This window comes from Pocillopora verrucosa, chromosome 12 (genome assembly GCF_036669915.1).
Source record: "Pocillopora verrucosa isolate sample1 chromosome 12, ASM3666991v2, whole genome shotgun sequence".
NCBI lineage: Eukaryota > Metazoa > Cnidaria > Anthozoa > Scleractinia > Pocilloporidae > Pocillopora > Pocillopora verrucosa.
Genome location: NC_089323.1, coordinates 19,784,769 through 19,809,745, shown reverse-complemented (window position 1 = coordinate 19,809,745; position 24,977 = coordinate 19,784,769). Strand labels below are relative to the sequence as shown.

Below are 24,977 nucleotides of genomic sequence, written 5' to 3'. Positions count from 1 at the left end.
AGGCCTGGCCACTAGAAGCTCCATCCACCAGTTATCATTTAGCGCACACCAAACCGTGAAACTTAGGTAAAACAACTGACATGGCAAGCCACACATGACTGTTTCCCTTCGGTTAGTTATGACACAGGAAGGCTCGATTAAAAACGGGTCGCTGAAAAATTATTTCAATCAACCCGCCTTCATATTGAGTAGCTCACATCGAAATTGTTTATTCTTGCCACATACCCCCTCCAAAATAAGCCTACACTATCCCCAACCACCCCCCCCCCTCTGATAATTATTTGATGCGTGTTCCACCATTTTTTAAATGAAATCGAAAGTGCACGTGTTCCTGCTGAGATGTACATAAAAGTTAAAAGTATGAAGCCAAAATACTGAACAAGAACGCAATTTATCTCTCACTTTCAAACATTTTTGTTTCAGCACAAGTGTAAAATTTACTTCAGAACCTCGGTTTTACATGTTTTATTTGAAATGTTTGAAGTTAACTGAAACACACACACTCAGACAACTTTAAAAAAATTACTGACCTTCGGTTTAGTTTCTTCTCGGAAAATGAAGCGAAATATTTGAATTTCGCCCTCAAGGTCTTTGAAGACAACTGCATGATTTTTATTCTTCGTAGCTTGCTATGAGCAAAGGCCCGCCAATAATCTTCATTACATTGTTTAATGCACAAGAAACTTTTTCAGCATTCTGAAGAGGCTTGCGAAATCCATATGCCTGCTTTGGATAAAGTCTTTTCATGGCGTTTTCGCACATGAAAATTTTTCGAACATTAAGGAGATGTTTTGCAAAAATTTTGATCGATGGTGGACGGCCGCGTCCAAATTTCCCGCCCTCCTTGATGTCATCGTAGCCTCACTTCTATGAAGCCAATAAATGCAAGCTATAACCAGATATGGTTCTTTTGAGATGCACTGTCTTCTTAGCTTTTTCTTCGTGAAAACTAAAAAATGCAGCTATTTTTTCGAGAATCAGGTTAGTATTCTATATTTTTATTGAAAAGAAAGAGGTTTGTTTTTCCCACTTCTCTTTCGACATTTTTGACCGTGAAGTACTGAGGCTCTTTGCCTGCAACTCTCGCACATGCGCAAGACCATGCGCAATAAGATTTTCATTTCGCGCCAGATTAGAAATTTTCCGCCATTAATGTGAACAATGACGAATGTGGAGATCTCGAAGCATCGTGTCTGACTTGATTGCTTGGATCAATCTCTGCCTTTTCCACGGCCCTTTAAACAGTTCATGTGGTCTTCTGAATAGTGATTATGGCAAAAGTTCACATCATCGATGTGACAATTGGCCAAAATCCGTCTTCGTTCTGCAGTGACTTTGAATTTCAGATTACTTTCGACTGCACTGAGGAACTTAACGAAGGTTTTCACGTTTTATTTGTACTCTGTTTCTTCTATAAATGTCATGATTGAATAGTATTAACTCTCTTCATTTAAATCTATTTTCTCTTGTGTAAATCGTGTAGATCTAGAGTGGAAGCTTATTTATGTTGGATCGGCTGAGAGTGATACTTACGATCAAGTGTTAGACTCTGTGTTAGTTGGACCTGTCCCGATCGGAAGACACACTTTTGTTTTTCAGGTATTTCATGACATGTTTACTATTTTGAGATAATTTAAGCCTTTCCCATGCAAATTCCAACATGAATTCGTACGATTTACCCCTGTAATTAATGCTCCCTGTACATGTACAATTGTCATCGTGTGAACTTCGAGTGATCTACATTCCCCCTATTGTCAACTTCTTATAATTTTGTTTGATGTACTGAAGAATTTTACCGATTTCATTATGTTATTGTTATGACCTTGCAAGCTTGGTGTTGATGATGTGTTTTTGATCGATGAAGAATTAACGTGAGGTCGCCAGAGAGAAATCGTAGTTGTATGTTTCGTTTTGATACTGAATTCATTTGATGAGGACTTCATCCATAAATGACCAACGATTTTACATCAACTTCCAAAACTTAGCATTTTGTCGACTTAATGTCTTTCCATGTACTCCAAGTCTTATGAAGTTGAGTAGTAGAACATTCAGAAAATTTTTCCGAGAGTTGTAGGTTCGTTTCTGTTGGTAGCACTTGGAATTTCTTTTTCTTAGTTTACCTGTCATTTGCTGAACAATTTCATAGTTCAATCACTGAAAATTTTTGAGTGTCTGCGAAGGCACTTACCAGTACCATGCTTTGTGACCTGCTCTCAGAGGGTGAGTAAGTTTGGTTTCTGTCAGAGTTAGTAATCTCTGGACTAGGTAGTTTAGTTCTTCCTAACATCACATACTGTCATTCATTGTGTGGTGCTGAAGCACAGCTTATCACAATTAAGAGATTTCTAGTCAGATGTCATAAGCACAAATACAAATTTACAACCTACCTTCTAGAAAAACAGGATTCTAAAATACCCAATTAGGTAGCGAAGTGAGATTTACATCCTCTTAGAAATTAAATCCCCAAGAAAAGAAAATGATACATAATGATAGAGACAAATCTTGTCATTACTCCAAAGTTAATACAAACCATTTTAAAGATTTCAAGATAATTTGTTCAATTTGTTACCTTTTTTCTACTTTGTACTCTTTTACTCCATAGTTCAAGATTTGTTTTGTTTTGTTTTGTTTTGTTTTTTTTTTGAAGAAACAAAAACTAACAGACTATTGCCAAAAGTAAATGTATTTGTGACAGTTCATGTACATAACTTTTGTTTAAACAGTTAACACTTATGTGTCCTGAGACACTTGTTAGATAATTTTAAAACTCCACTTGGACCTTGTAGATTGACTTGGGTTAGACCCTGAAGCATATAAAGGCAATAACTTGATTTCAAGTTCAAAAATTGGTGATTATTTGGTGTTTTACTGTCTTGTATCTTTTGTGGTTGGTGCAGTATTTGTAGTGAAATAGGTTTTTACTTTCAAAACATTTCATTTTTGTTTGACTATCACTCAATTTTTCTACATTGATAAATGCTAATGCAACCTCTGGCCACGATAAGGGCATCAATATAATCAGCAAAACACATCACTTTACAAGCCCAGGCTAAAACCAAGGGAATGAGGTGATAATTCCAAGTAGAGCAAATTTCCCAGCAAAAATCTAGTTACTCTGACATTTAAAATAATTTAAAATTCAAGGTGCAATCCAGTTTTTGAGTTACAACCTTTTTGATTTCAAGTCTTCCAGTCTTCAAGGTGTAAACTTATCATGATTGTAGCCCAATACATTGTAGTGATGGCATGTTCTTAATTTTATAACAATTTTTTCCTTGCTGTGGCTGAACAGAGGATACTTTCAAATTATCACTAATGCTTGTCAATGAATACATGTAGATTGGTTGATGACGTTTCAACTTTGTTAATGAAGTCCTGGGAGACATGTAAAAATGATTTTAGAATTAAGTAAGGCAATTTTTCTTTATTCAGCTTGAAAAGCTCCAGCTCCTTCAGTTTAGAAGTTATTTTAAGATGTTATGGATATCATTTGTTCTAGGTCCTCATCATAAAATATTTTCATTTTTTAAATTTGTCCTGTTCATGCTGCACTAGACTTTGTTTTCACCTATAAAGGGTACTTGTGTCTATCTTTTGATATTACTTAAATTTCCTTAAACCTCCAAAACTTCCTTTGTTACACTTTTACAGATGCATCCTTCAACATTTAGAAGTTCAGTCTTTTGCACTTTTTGTTTAGGTTACAGTTAATGTTGAGGGTAAAGATTGTGAATAAGCCTTCTTGCCCTATTTTGTACTTTAGTTTCATTTGATGCAATTGAGACATGTTTAATGTTTCTTCCCTCTCTTAGGCAAAATATCCAGATCCTAGTCAAATCCCAGATGAAGATTTGGTTGGTGTAACTGTGATCCTTTTAACTTGCTCATACAAAGACAGAGAGTTTGTACGTGTAGGTTACTATGTAAACAATGAGTACATTGAGGAAGAAATGAGAGAGAATCCTCCCACAAGGCCTGTCATAGAAAAGGTATTGTTATGATAAATGGCCAGCCATATGCATTTATGAATTTTAAAACCAGTTAGAGTGTTGTTCGTTGATTGTGTGTTGTAAACTACCCTGTATTTTATTTGTTTTGCATTTTTTTGCTTGAGCTGCATGGACAAGATTTTGTTGAGTTCGTAAATGCAGGTGTTTGTTTAAATTTAACTACTTTGGAATAGCTATAAACATGTATTTAATTTATCTTCACATTTAAAATTTTCCTTTTTAGTCAATATCTTGAACCAGTTAATTTTTTGTTGTGAATTCCTCACCACAGTTAAAAAAAATTGCATAGTAATCTGCAGGGAGTCCATCATATTTAGTATAAGGCCCTCTATGATTTGATCATTCCATTTTCTTTTAAGTATTAACCCTTTCACTACCAAGATCTAATTAGTAATTCTCCTTACTATCTGCCATACAATTCTTATGATGCTAGTTCAGAGAATTTGGTATTGGATCAACTAATAATCCCATGGTTGACATTCTTCTCTATTCTCATCACCTGCCTACTTGTGGGAGTGAAAGTGTTAAAGTGTTAATGTTTTACAAACTTGTATGTTTTCTTTCAGCTCCAAAGAAATATACTTCATTCAAAGCCACGAGTAACAAGATTTAAGATTGACTGGAATGATTAACTAAAGAAAGCATGCTTTCACATTTGTTACAAAATTATACAGCTGTATTGTGTTATAGATTGCTTAATGACCATGAGATTAGATGTTAGATTTTAGCAGGAACAAAAGGCTGGTTGAAAACTTAAATATTGAATTCTAAGAGTGTTATCCTCTATGCAAACACATGTGCAGCAGCTTAGTACATATTTTTATTATTTCTGTTCTGAATTATCATTTCAATGTTAGAAAAAAAACAGCATCCTCTAGAATAATAAGGAGGTGTTGCATTTTCTCAGCACAAAATGAGCTGCGTTTTTCATTTGATATGAACGTTATAGTCAGCTCTTTAAGAAAATAATGTGGAACATCCATCCCAATGCAAACTCTAAATTATTTACTTAAATGGAGACACTTATCTTCCTTCTTAAGGTACACTGTACAACTAAACCTGAATCTTTGTATTGAATAGGAAGGGGATATAAAGTTGCCTGTATGATAAGAAAAAGTGAAAATTTTCAAGCATCATGACTACACATCCCTGTGTTACACTATAACTCTGTTAAAGCACTTCTTGTTACACAAAATCCTGCCAACTCCCCTGTAGATGCTTCTTTGGCTATACTCTCAAATGGTTAGAAAAAGTACACAACTATAATATAACGATCACAGCTTTCAATGCAGAATTTGAATCTTCGCTGATTTTCCACCATATTGGCTCAGTAACATTTGTCATGCATACTTCAGCATAGAAAAAATAAATAAATAAACCAGTTAACACAAATGATCGGTGTATAGCGTTACTTTCAATACACAGGTTATGTAAAAGCCTTGAGTCTCTAAGATGTAAGAATAGTTTTTGGAAACCATCTTCCATTTGCCTTTCCTCTAAATAAACCAGCTTGTTCAGGGGCATAACACAAACCCTCCGCCGAATCAAGAACCAGTGCCTTTCGTAACATACTCCAGACCACTAACCGTCAATCAAAAGTTAAGCTTTTCTTGTAGTACCCAGTTATAATGGTCTCCTTCAAAGGGTTGTTGATTGACGGTGAACATAGAAATATCAAGGAACAAGACACTTCGTGCTGATTTGTAGAACTGAGTTAGAATTTTCCCGGATGCATGAACATTTTGGGTATCTTTCGGCGGGGTAAGTGTTGTGCTTCCCATGTAAAAAAAAATTGTACTGCAGCATGGATTGTATTGTATTATTGAACACTTTATTAATTGGAGATGTACAAAACATGGATGTTTAGCAATAAAATATTTCTGAAATTACGGGAAAGAAATCTTCTTTACAAGGTACACACTTCACGGCCCCTACTGCGCGTCTAAACTGTCTTAGAGCCTAGTTTTCATATTTACACTGCATCCCCATCCCTTCCTCCCTTGCTGTTCTTTTTTTTTTATGACAGCAAAAGAATTTTACCAAGCTTCCGCCAAATCCTTTAAGAAAATCTATGATTTAGAACGATTTTTTATATTTACCATTTTTGATAAAAGAAATCAATTTTTTGGACAGACTTTTTCTAATCAAAGTATTACGTCAGTTACATTTTGATTGCATTTCTCAGAAACAACGTGCCTGTCGTCCGAAAATTCTCATTTTAAATTCGGAAACAGGTTTGATCGGGAACCTACTTCGAGGAGGCAGGACTGCAGCTTCATATGGCGGTTTCGTGCATCAGGCTTTTGAGAGTAAGGGCAATGATCTGTACATAAAAGGCATAGTAATACTACTTGTTCCCATTACTTGTGTCCTGTTAATGTTCTTGCCCATCTTTATTGCTTTGTCGCGCATTTTCTGATGCCTCACTGGCTGCTGACGCTGTTGAGTTTCTATTGCTGTCATGATGCTGTGGAAGAGAGGACGAATCCAAGTTATTAAGACTCCAGTTGATGAACTGTAGTCGTTTGTCTGCAATGTAATCACTTTCGATGTGGATTGATGAGACCGCTTCGAGAGTGGCTACATCGAGACACAACTGATAATGGTTCATTGCCATTTTATTAATCACGATAAATAGGTGAGTTTTTAACCATCAGAAATCCTCTCCTTACCCAATTTTCTCAACTGATCGAAAAGAGTTCTTTAATGTTTGGTAACTGCTCTCCATAACTTTGATAGATAGACTTCGCAAGAGCCAGAACTATGTCATTTTGGTACATTTGCGTCCAAAAACCAAAAACAAACTAAAAATCACACTATTTTGAGTTACATCATAATAAGCCATGCCAAAGGGACTGAGTATTGAACCTAACCCGTTTAAAGAGCGGGAAAATGCGAGTGGTCAACTCGTGACTGCTTTTCCTCGGCTGCTCATTGGTTGGCCGGAAAGAGCTACTTTTTTTAACCAATCAGAGAGTGTGGTAAAGAACAGCCTGACGCATTTTGACGCTCAATCAAAAGCCACTTTGCATAGCAGGGAAGCACCGACATCACTTTATTCATAACTAAGCGTTCTACTTCTTACCTGATCATGATTTGTCGGTTTTTCTGAACTCGATTCACTTTCTCCACTCAGACGCAAGTTTCTTACAAGACTCCTACTTTGTTCACCGGTTGAAACTCCACGCACGTGCACTTGCCCATCTGAAAAGTGGTTTCGTTTAGTAAGATCATTTGTTCTAAATCATCTCGCCTTCACATCAGGTTTTGCAAACAGATTATGGGTATCGTCCTTATTTGGTAACATTTCTTTTGGGCGTAGCTTGAGCAGCTCAACACGACCGCAAGCCGTCAGAGATATACGAATAGTGTCATTTCGATATCAATTTCTGTAAAATGAGTACGTATCAAATACTTTTGCAGTGACAAATTAAGTGAAAACTATGTTTAGGTGGATTTAATGGCCTTCGAAATCGACCTAAGTTAAAAATTAGTTCGGATGTAATTTAAAAAATCGTGCGTGAATTAGACTGTCTTACTTGTGACATGCACAACAAACGTATTCCTTTTGCTCTCTATAGTACCCTGCAAGGAAAAAAGAATCTCTTTTAAGATTGTCAGTCGTGGAGCCCACAGCTGTGCAGCTTCGAATTTATTCTTGATGTGATTTGCAACTGCTTTATTCGGAACGTGGGTGTTGCATGTATCAAAATCTGTGCTTGCCAAGTACTTTATGTCATCAAAAAATTAATTCTCCCTTGCCCTGAGAGCGTTTTGTCGATTTTGTTAAGATGAGGGGAAAGAAAGAGACTGCAGGCAGTTTTTTATACTTTATGCAGGCCGTAAACCAATGTATGTCTAAAGAGAATTGCTAAGCAATAGCATCAACTGTTGTTTTGTTGCTTTAATTACTTACTAGTGAGTCAGCTGAATCGCTCATTGTTTGATTTTTTCCCTTAAAGTTGTCAACATGGCCCCTCTTTGATTTGGAATGAGAGTTTGATTTGCTGGATTCGGAGCTTGATGGTTTCGTTAACAAGTAGCGCTTGTCTTCTTCATGACAACATAGCACTCGACGATACTCACGGCGAACCTGCCAGTTTGAAAGGAACGGGCATCTTGGAAGTAAGTACATTCTTTGTGGTACAAAATTGTTTCCCGGCGTTTACAGCTTTAAAATAAACTTACAGGGATGTAAGGTTTCAGTAGTAACCGACAGTCCAACTGGAAAACTAGATTCCACTGCGACTGACTAAATGACGAGTTGGTGAGTGAGCTGATGGACTCACTGATTGACTGACTGACCAGCTGCCTGATGAACTGACTTCCCTGACTCTCTGACTGAGAACGTGAAATGATACCGAAGCAAAATCCCCTGAGGAGGACTCACTGATTTCTTACCTTTTCATCTCCAACGCAGTGAAATAAAAAGATGAATAAACCCTACAGGGAATACAAAAAATTTGATCATTGACAATAAGACTATGAGCTAATTACTATATTAGGTTTTTTGGGAGTGTATCTCCTCCTTCTCGTGTTCAAGGCCAATACTCAGCAATCAAAGACGACGAAAGATTTCACATACTTTACCTGAAGTGTGTTAAAAATGGTGAAAAAATAGGCCATAAAAAGTGATTCTTGATTGATATAGAACACTCCAAACATCCATGAAAGACCAAGAATACAAGTTAAGAGCATGCATGCTTTTGACCAACGTCTGAAATAAAGACAAAACAGAAACAACTTTTGGTAACTGACACCATAGGAGACTCGCACAGGGCATTGAGCAGAGTTGTGTCATTTTGTTATATTTGCTTTTTTGTCAGAAAACTTCTGTTCTCACCGTATCCTTCCTGTTCTTTTCCTGTTACTTGATGGTCCAGACTTGGCCATCACATGAAAAGTAATCCCCAAACATACGAAGTTGAACTGCGGAGTATGAGAGTGTTTAAAATCGTCTTAGGCAACGCCATTTGTTACTACTATAGAACAAATTCTGGAGACTTTCTGGAAATTCATAGTCCATGAAAAATTCAGAGATCAGTAATCAGCGCTTAAGAGGAAGAACAGCTTGTCGAAGATAGTACCCATGCATGTTCCGTTTTTGTATTTAAACCAGTAAATAAAATTCGGGTTTTCAAAGTATCGAAATAAACTTATTCTTTACTTCTCGAAGCTTTTGTGCTATTCATACAGCTAAGTAGAGAAAAAGACGTGATATTCAACCGTCTTACCGCAAGTACCAATAAAACTGGTCCAACGAACGACCAAATGAAACCACGCTCAAGAGAAAGCCAACAGCTACAGAGACCGAAAAAAGTCATCCATTAGTTAATGAATGATAGTTATATATAGTTAATCAATTATTCAATTTATGAATCTCCTTTCCTTTATTTTAATTCCTGTAACAGCTCGAGGAGCGATGGACGAAAAACTCAAACTGAAATAGTATGATTGCTTTTCCTTTTTGTTTCGAGCTTATAGTACATCTATCTGTGTATATTGTCAATATTTTTCAATTTTATAATTGATAACAATATTACTACTCACTAGGCGGGAGTACCATATCCCTCAAGAAACATGACTCCAGAAGTGGCAACTATCACTACTGGTAAACCTGAATAAGAGAAACGGGAAAATAAGCACTGATTACTTCACTTCTTTTACTCAGCAACACGCTCTTTAAAAAAAAAGCTAAAATAAGGATATAAACTTTTGTTCTTACCCCATCCAACGACAAAGAAAATCTTTTTACTCTTTGTTGGTGCAGTTTTTGTGTGAAAGACTTTTACAAGCATCAGATAGAGCATGACTCCTTCTAGTGCCATCCAAGCAAAAGCTACCAAGAAGAAATAATGCAAAGCTATGGCAATTCCTCTACACACCCACTGGAATAGATGAATAAGAAGCCGCTATTTCATGCTGAAAACTGTGACAATTTTCAAATAAGTGTCTTTAAGAATTCGGTATTAGTTCACTAACTTTGTAATTTATCTACGAAACCTGTGTTACTTGATTCAACAGAGGCTAAACTAAGCGGAGTAATTTTTATGAATGTTTGGCCTTCTTATTTTCTCCAAAACCGTGGAGAAACATAACCGCTCTCTTTCTTACTCTACCTTAAATTTTTAAAGTGTTGGCAATGGCAATGCGCTCGATAAAAGTTAAAAAATTAATGACCTATAATAAATACGCTGAGATTTCCATCACCTGTGTTTAACAACTGCACAAGGCTATAACAATCACAACTAATGGACAATATTTAGTTATATTTCCTATGACGAACTAACCTCGTTTTTAGTTTTGTTGATACCAAACAAAAACAGCAACTGCGCCAAGATCAGAGCAACCGACAAGTTCTTGTGAATAAACGTACGGGCAGATTTGGAAAACCTGTACACGGTATTACCGTTTAAGTACAATGTTATTAACAGAGTTAGTCAGAAAATTATCAGATTCAAGAATTCACAAATTCCCTTTTTCCTTCGATCTGATGTAATTGATGCATGTGACCATGAACGAAACACAATTTCAGCAAAAGTGCTACAATGCAAACTATATTCCAGGGACTCTCTTGGGAACAGAAGGATGTTCCTTCAAAAGACGTATCCCTTCCACAGAGATACCAGACGCAAATGTTACAGAAGCATTTGTCTCAACGTGGACCAAATTTTCTGTCCTTCTAATAGGGGTTTTTCCTCCACTGAAGGTAGTAGAGAGAAACGTCATGCGCGCACTTTTCTGTTGGGATCAAAGTCTGTGCGCTCTAAACTCAGGTATCGCCTGTGTAGCGGTGTCCCAAAGTAAAGGTTTCACTGGACCATTAGTTTTATACATAATATGATACTGGACGGATAACGCAGTTACCTGAAGAAGGAGAACGTCAGGAACGCCAAGCATAATGCTACGACAGATATGCTCACTCCAACATAAGTTATAAGTGTTAACGCAAGCTGATGAGGTCTCTACAAGACAAACAAAAAATTTAAGGTCCCAGTAAAATATGATTGCTTTGTCGACATCGGCGATTTTTAAAACGGCTCAAATCCTGCATTTTTCATCTTCCATCACAATCTTACCGACATACTAGATGACACGTCCTCTTTGACACTCATCAAGACAGCAAAGCTTGTGAGATGATAACAATGACAAACGGTATGGGTCGCGTTTGTAGAATTTACTTCACATCCAGCGTCAGACCAGCTAATATTTCTTGAAAAACAAAACAAACAAACATTGAAAACTTAGTCAGGAAGGATCGCCATCAAACGATTCTTTTATTTTTAAAAGGGAACACGGCACGTGGTATTTTCCTGTTTGCTCTTTTAGCTAAGGGATTGACTATCTAGAAAATAACTTTGGCAAAGGAAATAAGGTCGTATCTGAATCTATCTGGCATAGTATCCTTTTCCTCTTTTGTTACGTAAGTAGGGGCTAACGACCTCACGAAGTTATGAATCGAAAAAGCATTGACACTAGGCTGACAGTCGACCAAACTTATAAATGAAATAACATGACGATTAAAGAATCATAAATAAAAACAAATTATTTACTTGTGTGTCTCCAAAAATACACATGATGGTTCATTCTTTCTCCCCTCGACGTCCTATATAAAAGATGCAAAGATTACAAAGAGGAATAAAGAATCTTAGTTTAAACGGGTGATGCATCACTCTCCATACTTTTTCTTTGACTTCCTATGAAGAACCTCCTATGGGCTTACGATGAGCTTGGTATAATTTTGAGAAAAGTATGTTTTGTTAATTGATACGCAAATATCACTTTATTTGAAAAGACAAGTGTTGTGGAACCTACCACAGAGTGACCCAACGTTATCATCACAGGATCCTTGAACGTTTTGTTAGCAAGTGGACGAAGATTTACAGATACGACGGCAGAGGTTATAAAAGGGTGATTTGTCATCTGGTCAGTCTGTCTACTGCGATTCAAATATACAGAGCAAAAATTATTTCTTAACTGTCACTTTAAGTTTCAAACTTTAAAATGACAGGTCTTGCACTTAGAAGCCTAGCGGTGTATTAAACTTAAGAGCAATTTAACTTAAGCTCTATGAGCAGTTCTACTAAGAAAGGAAGTGCTTCTTGAATTTAGCTGAAAATAAACAAATAGTATACATATCCTATTCTGTAAGTCTATGGAAAGACCACGAGAAGGCTCTCATTAGCGCTGCAGCACGAACGGCGAAGCCTGCGAGATTCAAGCCAGCGAGCGAGGCAAGAATTCGTTTTTACTGGGCAGAATGCCATCCTTACTTTCCATCATGATTATGCTGTGTTTTGTACCAGTGTATGTTCTTGATTGCTTTCTAGCCTGTGATAGAAACGCGTCCTTGTGATCGATGGTGACTTTGTTAGATGAAAGTCTTAAGCAGTACTTCTTCACACGAATAATCATGATCTAAGTCAAGAATGCTAAGTTTGAAAAAATCCTAGACACGTGGACCTAAAAACATAATCAGCTAACGAGAAATATTGCACTAAGTTTACCTCTGCTTTCCCCTTGGTGTCAGCAAAGATCCAAGGGTTTTGAAGGAAACAAGGGTGGCAAAACCAGGCCTAGGATCTGTGAAAAAGAAACAGGTTTTTTTAGTTTTTGATCAACAAAAGCAACAGTTGGTCTTCAGATCATTACATCTTATATCAGTAGACTTTAATTCTCATGACCAACAGATAAATAAGTAGTTATGAAATCTCAGTTGATAACGAAATCACCCGTAACGAGCAATCGAACAAAGAGGTAGTCTTAAAGAAGGGATTGTAGTTTGAGTGTTTGCAATCTTAGGATTTCTCGCCCATCACGGACTAAAATCTGATAGTAACTCACTCATTTAGACCCTTAGCGCTGAGTGGAGCAAAGCTCACCGATGCCTATTCCTTCTGCTATAGTTTGAGGACTTTTCAAGGCTCAAGACTTAAAATGGCATGGGTCCTTACCAAATGAAGAATCTCCCATTAGCCAAGATATCGGAAAAGAGACAGCATTCATTGAGGTTTCGTCTCCTTCCTCCGCTTGTTGTGACATAACAAGAGCTTTTTTCCTTCCAACATTCTGTAACGACTCCACGCTAATCACTGTAGGGAAATTAAGACGTAGAATTCACGTCAGCTTGATAAAAATTTTCACCTAAGCATCCCATGAAAGCCCCTCTTTTCCTAAGATTTACAGATAAATCGCTTTCACCTGATTGGCCCTACACTGGTACGTTAGTGGGCTTCATAATGTGAAAAGGACACCTGTCAATAGTAGCTTAAGAAAGGGCAAAAGTAGAAAGAACGAGCTAATAAAGGCTACTACTTAATACTACGTACCAACATTTTCCGTATCAGCTGATTTACTTTGCGAAGTGTTGGCCATATCCAAAGCTACCATATCTAAATTATCAATCAGTGAACTTGCCTTCTCTGTTTGGGAATCCTGTAAGATCGTAAAGATACAATACCTTTTCAGTATATGTTGAAGGCAATTCACTTCGTCGGTGGAAATAAATATGTCAAAGTTTAAGAGATACTTCTGATCTTATATTTCAAGTTACCTTTGGCATGTACCGCCAAGACAAAAGGTTTTTGTCATGTATAATGTTGCTTGCAGTTCCAACGACATCCTGAAAAAGGGAAAGTGTTTTTCGCTGGCACATCAAACATATTTTCATAAATTCTCCCTAACAACAATTTCAATTAAAAGAACATTACATCAGGTTATAATTCAAATGGAATTAACTATTGTTGGTTTTTGATTGTTTATAGTACCGGTATCATTTTAAGTTGCATGCTTTGGAGCAAAAAATATCACCTTTCCTCGGAGTAAAAGCTGCCAAATGGATATAGACTTCGCTTGGAAGTTAGTAACATGACAAAGGAAAAGAGGGAAAAACTCAGTGATGTTAACAAATAAACAAGCTAACCTTAACGAATGTCTCTGAAGCCTCTGCACTTTCGTTCTTCTCAACTCTCATCCCTCTCTCTGATAACACGCCGATGACATCGACCAGTAACTTCAGGTCGCCAGCATACAATGGTTTTCCAGACTTGACGTCAGTCAAGCTTGAAAGCTGACTGGCTAACAAAGATACACTGACGTTTGGATTGTTTAGCTGAAAATACACATTTACGCGTACGGTTAAAAGAAAGTAGATCACACATACATACTGTTGAAAAAACGTCGTGCAAAAAACGAAAGTAAATTCAATTCGATTTAACCATAAACAGTGTAAAAGCACGAAAAGCAAAAACATGGTTCCATACCTGTTTACTGATGTCTGACATCCACTTTGAAACACAATCACCAAGATTAGGTAGTTGCCAGACCGCGGGAGTTCCAGTGCAGCGCCGCAAGGCCACGCCTGAAAATTAATGGAGGGTATCTCAACATTAATCGTGCCAATTAGCAAGCAATAAACGTATTTAGCCACTTGCTTACGACAAGAGTTGACTTACCGACTGTCCCTTCAGGGCAAGCCGCCTCGTCTTCACGGTCGACCATTGTTCTCCTCCATTCAATGCCAACGAAATTTTCTTTAGGACAGAAGGACTCGTCGCCTAACCCTTCCGGGATTTCTAAACAATGTATACTTAGCATTAAAAGCAATCCTCAACTGCAAGGATGTGGACCCTTCTTGTCTTGTCATACAATTATGTGTATTCCACCGCGTAAATTTTCTACATTTATCCACACTGATTTGCTGCTGAATTCGTCGGAACTGAGGGTTGTTAGTGGGTGCGTGTGACACCTGCTCTTTGCTCCGAAAACCTGATGATGATTTACAATAGAAGTGAAACAACCCTATGTGCTCCCTATATCAGTGAGATGCTGGTGAAGATCGCCTCTGAAAATCCAACCTAAGCCACTGTAGATCATTGAATGTGCTAACATTTAGGTACTGCGGTGTTGTAGGCCACAGAGGCATACCACATGGCTTTAAATAGTCTATTTGACCCAAAACACATAGTACAACCTCGTTCGCTTTTACGGCTCCCTATGACTGTCACAAAATTCCCGTTTATGTCCTGAAATGAGATACCACTGGCCTAAAACACTACGGATACTTGCTATATTTACAGCCCACCTTCACAATTTCTTCCTGTGCCAATGTAACCAGGCTGACACTCACATGAGTACGATCCTTCAGTATTGATGCAGGTGGCTTTCACGTGACATATGTGAGTATCATCTACGCACTCGTCGTGGTCTGTACCAGTGAAAAGAAATGAAATATGTGAACACCTCCATCGCAAGTCTAACATGACACGCTACTCAATCACGTAATCCAAGCCCTTTGCAAGAGTAAGATGTTTTGTCCAGAAACCCGACAAATCAAATTACCAGACTGTTAAACTGCCTTGATAGTCATAACCTTACACCAAATGCCCTAAGATAACAAGAGGGATAGGAGTTGATTTCCATAAAGGAAACACAAGTGCTCATTTAGGGATTATGAGACACAAGGGAAGTTTTAGTGACGCCGTACTTTATCTACCTGGCGTTCTAAAGCTTATATCTTCGGGAAGAGACGGTCCAAAACCTAGTTCGTTCCAGGCCTGCACGTTTAGCAAATAGTTGGTCAGCTGTTTCAGGCCATCGATGCGAGCGTGCGTCTCACTGGTTAAGATGGAAATCTTGTCTTTCTTTGAGCTGATGGTCAGGCGATATGAATCAGCAAAGTCGACGCTTCTGCCGTAAAAGGGTGAGCTCCAGTTTAACACCACATGAGACCAGCTTCTAGAGATGATGCTTACATCCATCGGTGAATCTTAGAGTAAAAATTGATTAACAGAAAATGAATAGAAATCTGAAATTTCCGCTATTGAGGTTATCCTTCCCTGAAGTATTCTCAAAAGTGTGAATACGAGCAGAGGCTAAATGCTCAATGAGAAAGATACAGGACTAAGATAAAACAGCTAATCACAAATCTGCAAAATCTGAAAGACGCATGTCAGCTTTGCTTCACTGTTATCTTCGCTCTGCTTTTTGACAAATGGAAAAGCAATGAAATGTCAAAGCAGTTCACATCACTGATTTTTAAGTGCGGAAAAAATGCGCTTTACCCGTGTTTAAGTGGTTTTGCAGTGCTCTGACTCTAGATTAATAGAGTCTGTAACCTAACTCTCTGATCCTTTGATTCGTTGGTGTGTTGTTTTCCTTAGACCAATCCCAGAGCTTACTTAAGGAAAACCTGTACCTCGTTTGCCGTGCGCTTCACACCTTTTTAATGTGATGAAAACTGAGAGATTTATGGTAACACAGTGTCAGTACACTTACCGATGATTGGCTCAAGAGCGATACGCCGCACCACGTACGCCATGATATACATGTTGTGACTATTTGGAATATCCTTAATTGAATAAGCACATGAGGTAACATTCCCATCATACACCTCGCGGACGTGCTTTATTCCTTCAAGATCCTCCCACTTAACGAATGCTCGGTAGAAAAACACCTTGTATTTTTCACGTGGTCTTTTCCATGTAACCCGAAGAGCTTGGGATCCATCCACTTGTAAAAGCTTATCCTTGACCGAAGATTTATCTTAAGGGTAAACAGAAAAATAGGGAGTCTTTTCCAATTTTAAATATTTTCAAAGTGTTCTATCAGGTTATTTGATGTAACATGATTAAACTGTGTTTTACAGAAATGCATAGCTTTGGTCATAAAAATAAACACTTATGAAATATAGAGTGTTATTGACTCTATTGCTCTAAAACAAACATACTTTCTCAAGTATGGGAGGTGAATGAAATCACGTTGAACAAAATCATCGAGGCGCCTCAACTGACCTTCTCCGAGTATTAATAAGAGCCTGGAGAATCTAGCTAGCGATGAGTCGACCTCCCTGATCCAAAAACTACGCTTACCATCATATTCTGTCTCTACTGTTATCACTGCAGGAACACTGTCAAGAAAACTTTTATCGCCATAACTTTCCACTTGCACCATGTACTTTGTGTTCATACGCAGTCCAGTAAGGAGAAATGATGTTGAGGACCCCGCCTTGATTTCTGTGGGTTCTTCGTTGGACTCTACCTCATTGTACCTGATCTGAAATGTACAAATTTCGTGTAATAATGCTGCAATGGGAAGTTTATCCAAGCTATCTAACAGCAGTATGGTGTTAAATCACGATCAAGATGATGGCTACTTTCTGTAGTGCGACAATTTTTGTGTTACAGTTCTAGATGGGGGTATTTCATTGAATGGTGTACCTTATATCCCTTGATATCCTTATAACTTTCTAAGGGCGCTGTCCATTTTAGTAAGACATTAACGTGTGACTTCATCTCCACAGTGAGGTTTAGAGGATGGCCTAAAACTGATTAAAGAAATAGTAACGTAAACTCAAAAATCCCGATGTGTGAAAAACAAACGATTAATATGAAAATGTACAACTCCATATACTAGGATAAAGGAAACTAAAGTAAATATTCCACAGATTAATGTATTTACCTAGAGACTCAGGCAACTGAACAACTTTTGCGAAATTTGACTTTTATTTCTTTTTTTGTTTTTTGTTTTTTGTTTTTTGTTTTTTGTTCTTTTTTCCTTCTTAAATATTTGTATATTCGACGTTCTGTTTCGGAAAAAGATGGTGGTTCTATCTTTTTCACTCACCTTCTCTTTTGGTCCAGCACTCAACTATCTCGCTTGATGCTCCAACAGCCATACGTAAAGCATTCTGAATGCGAAATTTGTACAACGATCCGGGGTCTACGAAATAGGAAATATTACGTTGCTTTCCTGACTAGACTAGATACGGATGAAATACGGGTCGGCTCATTTTTATATCAAGAATAATTTATGCAGGTGTGTTTGAAAGCTCACGAACGCTCTGATTTCTAGCTGTCCGTTAGTCATAAAAACAATTTTTATTCCCAGAAGGAATCAAAATTGTAGCTTTCGAGTAAGTGTAGAGTAAGGCAATCACTCCAACAAGTACGTGATCTGAAAGAAAGAATTCCTCTTGAAAAATTAAAGGTAATTTTAGAAAGACCGACCTCATTAGCACTTTCTCAAAGTTTGAAAACAGAGCAACCTAGGGGAGCACCTCCACCTAACTTTATATTACAGTGGGAGTTACCAAGATCAGTGAAATTTAGCGTTAGTTTCTCGGTCCCTGAGATAAACTTTGTCCAGTTTAACAACTTGTTCCACCACCATACATTGTACCCCGTTAGTATGTCATACGTCATCGGAGGAGGAGTCCATCTGATTGACAGCCATCTCATGGAACCTTTACAAGTGGAGTTTAGTTTTGGAGATTCTGTTAAGAAAAAAAAAGTCTCAAGGGTCAATAGGATTGAGCAATATTACAAGTTCTTAAACAGAATAAAAGACGAATGATGAATAAAGAAGGGAAAAAACTAAGAAACTAAGAAAAAAACAGCGCACATCACAAGTCAGCGAAGATTATGATTGCCATCAAACGATTATAATAAAAACAACTACAGATTTGCATATTAGACATCTCTGGCGTCAACTATTCACAAGTCATTTGGTGTAATCAACTGAGTTTCACTACTTGATCGTCCAATTAGACTTAGAATGAATCGATTAACAAAATCGTCCAGATTTCTCACCAAGCCGAGGAAGTTCGCTTTGTACTGTTGTATACACATTGAAAAATGTAGAAATTCCAGATGACTTTACATGAGTCAAAAGCCTATGTAAAGCATGTTTTTGCAACACTCCTCCTTCATGGTCAACACTATTGATAAACTGTCCCTTTGCGCTCCTATTAGATATACCAACCTAACTTATGACGGCAAACCCATTTTCGCTCATAAGACGTCATCTTTCGATAAAGCACTGTTAGATCTTCGTACATAGCTCGAGCACCAACACCAGGATGGCTCATCTGTGCCCTGGACAAACTCAAATGGTGTTCTAAGACATTTGATCGGTTGTTTCTCCTTGACGTTTCAACCTTACTTGGTGAGGCCAGGGCAATCTGGTTGCAGTTCTGAAATATCGCCAGTCCCGATTTTGGCTCCCACGTGAACATCACGTGCGACCATACTTTTGGTTTAAGGGTTAAAGAACCATTCCATTCTCTTTGCCCATCGTTAACTTTAAGGACAATGGTGTTGTTCGCTATGTCATCTGATTCCTTATATATTGTAAAACCCTCTGAGTATGTCAGGTGACTCGAGGTTCCCACGAAATATCTCTTGTTCCTATTTGGGTAATATTTCAGCCATAGAAAAACTGTTAAGGCCTCTCTGCATCTTGAAGGTTCCGCAATGCAGGAACCTGTAAAGTCTCCAAGGTCAACCCAGGCTCTTCCGTTCGTATACAAAAAGCCGTTTCCGGGCCCTCTGTAAAGAACGTTCTCGATTTTACCACGTTTGACTCCAGTAAGGTTGGTTTTTAAATCAGTCAGGCCGTTAAGACGATTTAGGGGCCAATAATGAGCAGTAGAATTAATCAGACGAAGATTATCTGAAATAATGAAATAATACTATTAGGATCCTCTTTGTAAGTCACTTTAAAATCTAGCCTCTTTTGATTATGTTGAATTTTAATTTAACTCAAGAGGCACTAGAGAGATAAATAAAAATAATGTAAATCATTCTCGGCTTCCCCATACTAACTAAATCTTATCACTTCCGGATCTCTCTGTCAAAAAACAAACACATTTTGCTATATGTCACTTCATATGCACAGTCAACGCTTACGTGAGTAAATTAACTTGTGATGTCATAGATGCTACGAAAACAAAAACAACATTAGACTAACATAAACAGAATTTGACACAAAGGAAAGTAATTAAGTCCACTGATCCGCTTAGGAAAAATTCTTCTTCAAAGTGATTTTCGATACGTAATCTTTTCCAGTCGGGACTATCTGTTTCGCGGCTGAGAAATCCATTTTTTAAGTTGGAGGTTGGAGTTTTAGATGGCATTTAACCTTAAATAAACAGATACTCTGACTAGCCGCAATGGAAACTTTCCAATTCCAAAGCTGTTCTGTCAAACACCACAAACGGCTAGGCGGTGTTTCTTTGTTTCATTCGGCATAGCTTGCGATTTGATTATGTTATCATCTGATGGTATGTTTTAACCTAAAACGCATATAATTGGGAAACAATTCGCTATATACAAGATACGACGTAATGTCGAATTGTTATTTGCTATTCATGTAAACTCTTAAGCCCTTTTGAACTAACTTTATTCTCACATATGCCTCTAAAAGTACGTCTTCATTATATCAGTGCTAGTGATGGTTTGCGTATGAACAAGAGACATAATAATTCCATCGCTTATCGAGAACGTTTGTCGTAAGGGACGGCCGTGCTCACTTGGGAAAGCTAAAAGATCAGACTTGTGATACCGACACAGTTTCTCTCTGGTTCATACTTGTGATAATCAACATTCTGACTGTAAAAAATCCTTTTTAACCTAATTGCAAAGTTACTAAAGTGTGTCCGTAAGCGTATGACTGTCTGAACATATCAGTCTTTAAGTTAATTCCACTTTCGCTCCGCATAATCCATTCGAACGCAGAGCTCCGATCGTAATCCGAAATATGCTAGGAAAAGAGAAGATCAGAGCAGTGATACTTGTGTTTACGAGCGAAAAGGTTTTTTTCGTTTGTTACGGATAGAGGCCATAAGTAACCTTTAAGAGAAGCACTTAAAGACATGGAAATGATGCCATATCATAATAATAGAGTAATTAAATTCCAAAACAGCGAAAGAGGTACCTAACTTTCGAAGTTGCATTGGTATGATTATGGTTACTATTAACTACAACATTCAAATGAAACGGTAATTACTAAAAAATCTGCTCACCTGCCGTTCCTTTGATTTGCGCAATCGTTAACAGCAGCATACAGCAAGCAACCTTCATTGTTTAATTGCGCTCCCTTGGATCACGTCCTTAGTTGAAATTCACTATTGATGAAAATATTAGTTTAGTCTCCTTTTCACGCAGATAAGCAATCGGCTAACAAAGCTGGAAAATGTCAAACAAAAGCATCTTTCAGCCTAGTGTCAAAAAAGATTAAGGTTGCTATACGTGTTACGAAATGCACAAAGCAAAACTTGCTGCTACCCTCAAGGCTCTAAAGTGATGTCGGATGCTTGGGTGAAGACGCGACGTTGAGTTGTAAATTCAGTCTTTTGCTGACATTTTAATTAAAAGCATGTTTGCGGCTTCTAGTTATTGCATGAATAACCGTCACGAGATTTTCCTTTCTTTCGTGAATAATCTCTAGTTTTAATCACTGTTTTCTATTGAAGATAAACTCACCTCTTTTTTTTCTCTATAGCTGAAAAACAGCAACTCTTTAAACAATTTCCGCCAAAGGAAAATAAAAGCAAGAAAGCATCCGACGTTTAATGAACAAACAATGTGGATTTCGTTGAGCGCGCCCTTATGACCCCAAACTTAAGAAATGCCCACTCCACGCGTGTTTCACTTGACATATTGAATATCATTTATGTCTCTTCTCTTTTATCTCAATTTTTTCCCTTCAGTGACAGTACCTACGAATTACAACACGATATTTCGAACATCTGACGTCAACTCACACATCGTAGCCTCACGTTCACTTGATAGAGACTATACCTACCCTCAGGGCCTCATTATTCTAGACGCTATCCAACGGATAAATCGTTATCCACCGGTGTGCGTAAAAAGACGCACTGCGCTATTAATCGGATGAAATTCTTCTGGTAGATAGCGTTATCTACACTTCGATCGACCGGGGCCAGATCCTTAATTTACGGCATTTTGAAGATTCTAGCTCAATTTCAGTCAAGTTGGCATATTTTACTTGAACGTAACTGCAGCCAAGTTGAAAGGGCCTTGTCAAGCTCCGACAAGACACCGTGTATCTAACCAAAACGGAACAAGGAAGGTTAAGGACGGAGATAATTAACACAGCATAAAAAAATTTAGGAACAATTTTTCTAGATAATCAATCCGTGACCTAGAAAGTTTATTTTTGTTTCACAAAACTCGATGTAATTAGTTAGTTTTAATAACGAACAGGACTATTAAAACAAGAATTGGTTAATCAGTCGTTATTGGATTGAAGGGTGGTAAATAAATGAATCAAACCGACACCATAAATAAGTAAATTTTGTGAATAGTTGAGATCGTAAAGCCTTGTCTACTTAATTATTTTTCTCCATAAATAAGTAAATTTTGTGAATAGTTGAGATCGTAAAGCCTTGTCTACTTAATTATTTTTCTCCATTTCAAGGGCTTGAAATACTAGACACTTTTGAATAGCGTCTGAAGAATTGGTAGTCTTGTAACCGAAGACTGAGCAGGGCACTAAACGCCAACTGGTCATGTTATCTGGCACGATGCCATTACAAGTAACACTATCGTCACCGAGCTCACAAAAAAAGAAACTAATAACAATGAAATAAATAACACTGAAGGGTCCTCCCAAAAGCAAGCCATACTATATAACCACAATACTACCACAAGGGGTCGGCATTCTTTGAGCCCGGCATTGCTCCTCGAGATGAATAATTTTTTTTTATGTTTTTTTATTTTGCAGGATGAAACTTTTTCCATCTTTACGCAGTTAGTCAGGTATAGAAAGCTTTGAACTACGTCCTATGCTGTTTTTGGGCTTGAACAGTTTCCTTTTAAACGAGTTTTTGCTTCTTGAGTAACACTGCTAGGTATCACAGCCTATTCTGCTTTTGACCATCAAAAGGCTTGGGAACAATTCGATGGTCATCAGCTAAACGAGTTATCTTAGATGATACTAAGGAGCTTGAAATAACAATGTCATATTCGCAAGGGAGCGAGAAAACCTCTCGATAGTCACCTGTACCATATTTGGAATGGAGCATTCTGGATAAATTTAGCCAACATCGGAGGAAATACATGTATAGACAAGCGCCACTTCACCATTCCGTCTCTGGACTCATCCTTATAAGGATTACAGCAATAATCCTCATTTGGAAGAATTAACTATTTTTGAAGTTCACAGTAAATCAGTATGTTCACCAATTTATTTTTGTTTCTTTTTAAGTTGCAAGTTATTAGCTGCAATAAATCACGACAAATGGTGAAGCAATACTAACAGTCACCTAAAACGCTGACCTTTGGTTATATGTTGAATATTTTTGAGGAAACTAAACGTCACAATGTTTAAAATCAATTAGCTAGTTGGATTTTTTTCATGTCTTGAAGAGAGGCACTAACAACATCTTGTCAACGAAGGCGTGTTTGATGTCTGCTTTCGTAATTGCAATTATTTACCTACCTAGATGATAGCTTTCCCTTCAAATAACCCGTGATTAAGATGACTTTTGCTCATGTCTATCAATAAAAACTTCCAAGGCTAGTTTGGGCTTACGATTTTAAGTCATCATGATTTGAGAAACGGAGTAAAAAGGTAGCGAAATGATGCATGCCGATTCCACAGCCGGAGATTTTGCGGTGACTGAGCTCTAAATACAATTAGATGTCGAATCCTATCAGTTTCCTAAAGATGCAAAGTATTTCCAGTAATTCTTCCGTCAAACATTAGGCCGGACGTTACGCCTTCGACTTGGTATTTCAATTAAATATCATTACCTACAGCACAGTGCATTGGACACATCCTCACATATCATCTGGGTAATGGTTAGATATTTTTTATTTACTCTACCCTGCTGATCAGAGTAGAGATTCACAAAATCAGTTACAACAATCAGTCAAAAATTTTGTTATTGATAAGAAGCACTTCAGCTCTAGTGAGGCCTTCATCGAACATGATCTTGGACCGACGCTATCGATTGCAAAGTAAAAATTGCCCTCATTTTCTAGTCATTTCGAGTATGTGCGATAACTGAAAAGTACTGACAGAAGATCAGAAAATAAGAACGAGGCCCCTTTTGCCTATTTCTCCCTTAAAACACACTTTTTTTCGAGAAATGTCCATGACAAAACGAAAAACCTATGTGTCTCTTGAGTTCAACAGCTGAAAAGTAACATAGCCGTATTGACACTTTGAATTTATACACTAAAAACAATTTTAGCAAACCCGACATATTATTTCAATTAGCGTGAGCTTATCAGACTCTTCCAGAATTCACCTTAAAACCGTTTTACGTGTTACACAAGACTTCCTGAAGTGTGGTGATTAGAACAATCCAGTATGAACTGAGCAAGTACTGAGAACTTTGCTTATTATCGAATAGCCTTCTGCGTCGATCAGGGCTTCGCCTACCTAGAAAATCTTAGAAACCATTCCAAAACAAACGAACAAATGAATAATTCAAATTGATCACCCACAAGTATTTCAAAGGAATGACTAATGAGGCATAGTAGGCCTTTATCCAAATGAAAGTTATTCATCAGAAATTCACCGTTGACGTTTTTTAAACGTCTCATAAATGAAAGGTCAACAGGGAACGAAATTATGAAAATCATCAAATAACCGTCATAGATAGCAGCACTATTTCAGCCTGATGTCCCATCACAGTGTAAGGCGAATAATAATTGACAACGGTAAAAGAGTAGATAATCATTAATCCTGTCCCAAGTTAGAATTTTTCCTTCTAAAAGAAGACAGTCATGTACAAATTATTGAGTAAACATATTCCTCCCCGACTGTCACTTGGCTTATAGAAAGAATCCGGTAAAGAAGTCCTGATTTGAAATAAATGAGAACGTGATCAAGAAAGTCAATTTTCCATATCAAAGAATGATGTTTTTATGGAACATCGATTACGTAGAGACAAGTCGGCAATGGCTTACCTTATAGCGCGGATCATATATTTCTGTCGATTTATCCTGTTTTAGTCAACACAGGTGAAATGAAATGTTACAATTTCGAATTATGGTGCGTACGAATCACAACTTACAGCCATTATTCCTTTCCACCAACGTTATATTGCACGTTTATGCGCCAAAAAATTAGTATCTTACCCACTCAGTTCATCTTGTGAGAACCGATGCTGTTTCCTCTGAATATTAATCGTGCTAATCTGCATAAAAAACTCAG

At 37.5% G+C, this 24,977-nt stretch overlaps 2 protein-coding genes across 5 annotated transcripts; one reads left to right on the top strand and one right to left on the bottom strand.

Annotated features, from left to right (window-relative positions):
* Nucleotides 1-1,137: 1,137 nt before the first annotated feature.
* LOC131791537 (histone chaperone asf1-like) lies at nucleotides 1,138-5,899 on the top strand. The gene is made up of 4 exons (XM_059108882.2): nucleotides 1,138-1,380; nucleotides 1,484-1,599; nucleotides 3,813-3,989; nucleotides 4,577-5,899. The coding sequence occupies exons 1-4, from the start codon at nucleotides 1,272-1,274 to the stop codon at nucleotides 4,640-4,642; spliced, it is 468 nt and encodes a 155-aa protein (XP_058964865.1). The 5' UTR covers nucleotides 1,138-1,271; the 3' UTR covers nucleotides 4,643-5,899.
* LOC131791535 (adhesion G protein-coupled receptor L3) lies at nucleotides 5,820-24,957 on the bottom strand. 4 transcript variants are annotated; one of them, XM_066159289.1, is made up of 32 exons: nucleotides 24,902-24,957; nucleotides 20,812-20,913; nucleotides 18,771-19,460; nucleotides 18,100-18,282; nucleotides 17,634-17,729; nucleotides 17,228-17,334; nucleotides 16,880-17,063; nucleotides 16,287-16,553; nucleotides 15,505-15,777; nucleotides 15,094-15,216; nucleotides 14,465-14,584; nucleotides 14,273-14,370; nucleotides 13,933-14,121; nucleotides 13,564-13,632; nucleotides 13,340-13,445; nucleotides 12,965-13,102; nucleotides 12,518-12,593; nucleotides 11,826-11,949; nucleotides 11,564-11,616; nucleotides 11,090-11,222; nucleotides 10,878-10,975; nucleotides 10,301-10,403; nucleotides 9,736-9,898; nucleotides 9,561-9,627; nucleotides 9,245-9,311; nucleotides 8,854-8,939; nucleotides 8,601-8,727; nucleotides 8,412-8,453; nucleotides 7,927-8,103; nucleotides 7,550-7,595; nucleotides 7,096-7,214; nucleotides 5,820-6,477 (listed from the first exon to the last, which is right to left on the bottom strand). In XM_066159289.1, exons 2-32 carry the CDS (start codon nucleotides 20,867-20,869, stop codon nucleotides 6,385-6,387), a joined length of 4,275 nt encoding a protein of 1,424 aa, XP_066015386.1. In that variant the 5' UTR covers nucleotides 20,870-20,913; nucleotides 24,902-24,957; the 3' UTR covers nucleotides 5,820-6,384. The 4 variants fall into 4 exon arrangements, with proteins under 4 accessions (XP_066015386.1, XP_066015387.1, XP_058964857.2 ...); XM_066159290.1 differs by lacking the exon at nucleotides 24,902-24,957 and adding an exon at nucleotides 24,731-24,749; XM_059108874.2 differs by lacking the exon at nucleotides 24,902-24,957 and adding an exon at nucleotides 21,272-21,701.
* Nucleotides 24,958-24,977: the final 20 nt, after the last annotated feature.

Bases quoted from the DNA above. Each gene is read 5' to 3' on its own strand.
- LOC131791537 (XM_059108882.2), top strand. From the start codon at position 1,272: ATGGCAAAAGTTCACATCATCGATGTGACAATTGGCCAAAATCCGTCT. The intron at 1,381-1,483 runs GTTTTCACGTTT...TAAATCGTGTAG, and splicing joins CACTGAGGAACTTAACGAAG to ATCTAGAGTGGAAGCTTATT. The intron at 3,990-4,576 runs GTATTGTTATGA...GTTTTCTTTCAG, and splicing joins CAAGGCCTGTCATAGAAAAG to CTCCAAAGAAATATACTTCA.
- LOC131791535 (XM_066159289.1), bottom strand. From the start codon at position 20,869: ATGAAGGTTGCTTGCTGTATGCTGCTGTTAACGATTGCGCAAATCAAA. The intron at 11,617-11,825 runs GTAGGTTCCACA...TCTTTTATATAG, and splicing joins TAACGTTGGGTCACTCTGTG to GACGTCGAGGGGAGAAAGAA. The intron at 11,223-11,563 runs GTAAATAATTTG...TTGTTTTTCAAG, and splicing joins GTATTTTTGGAGACACACAA to AAATATTAGCTGGTCTGACG.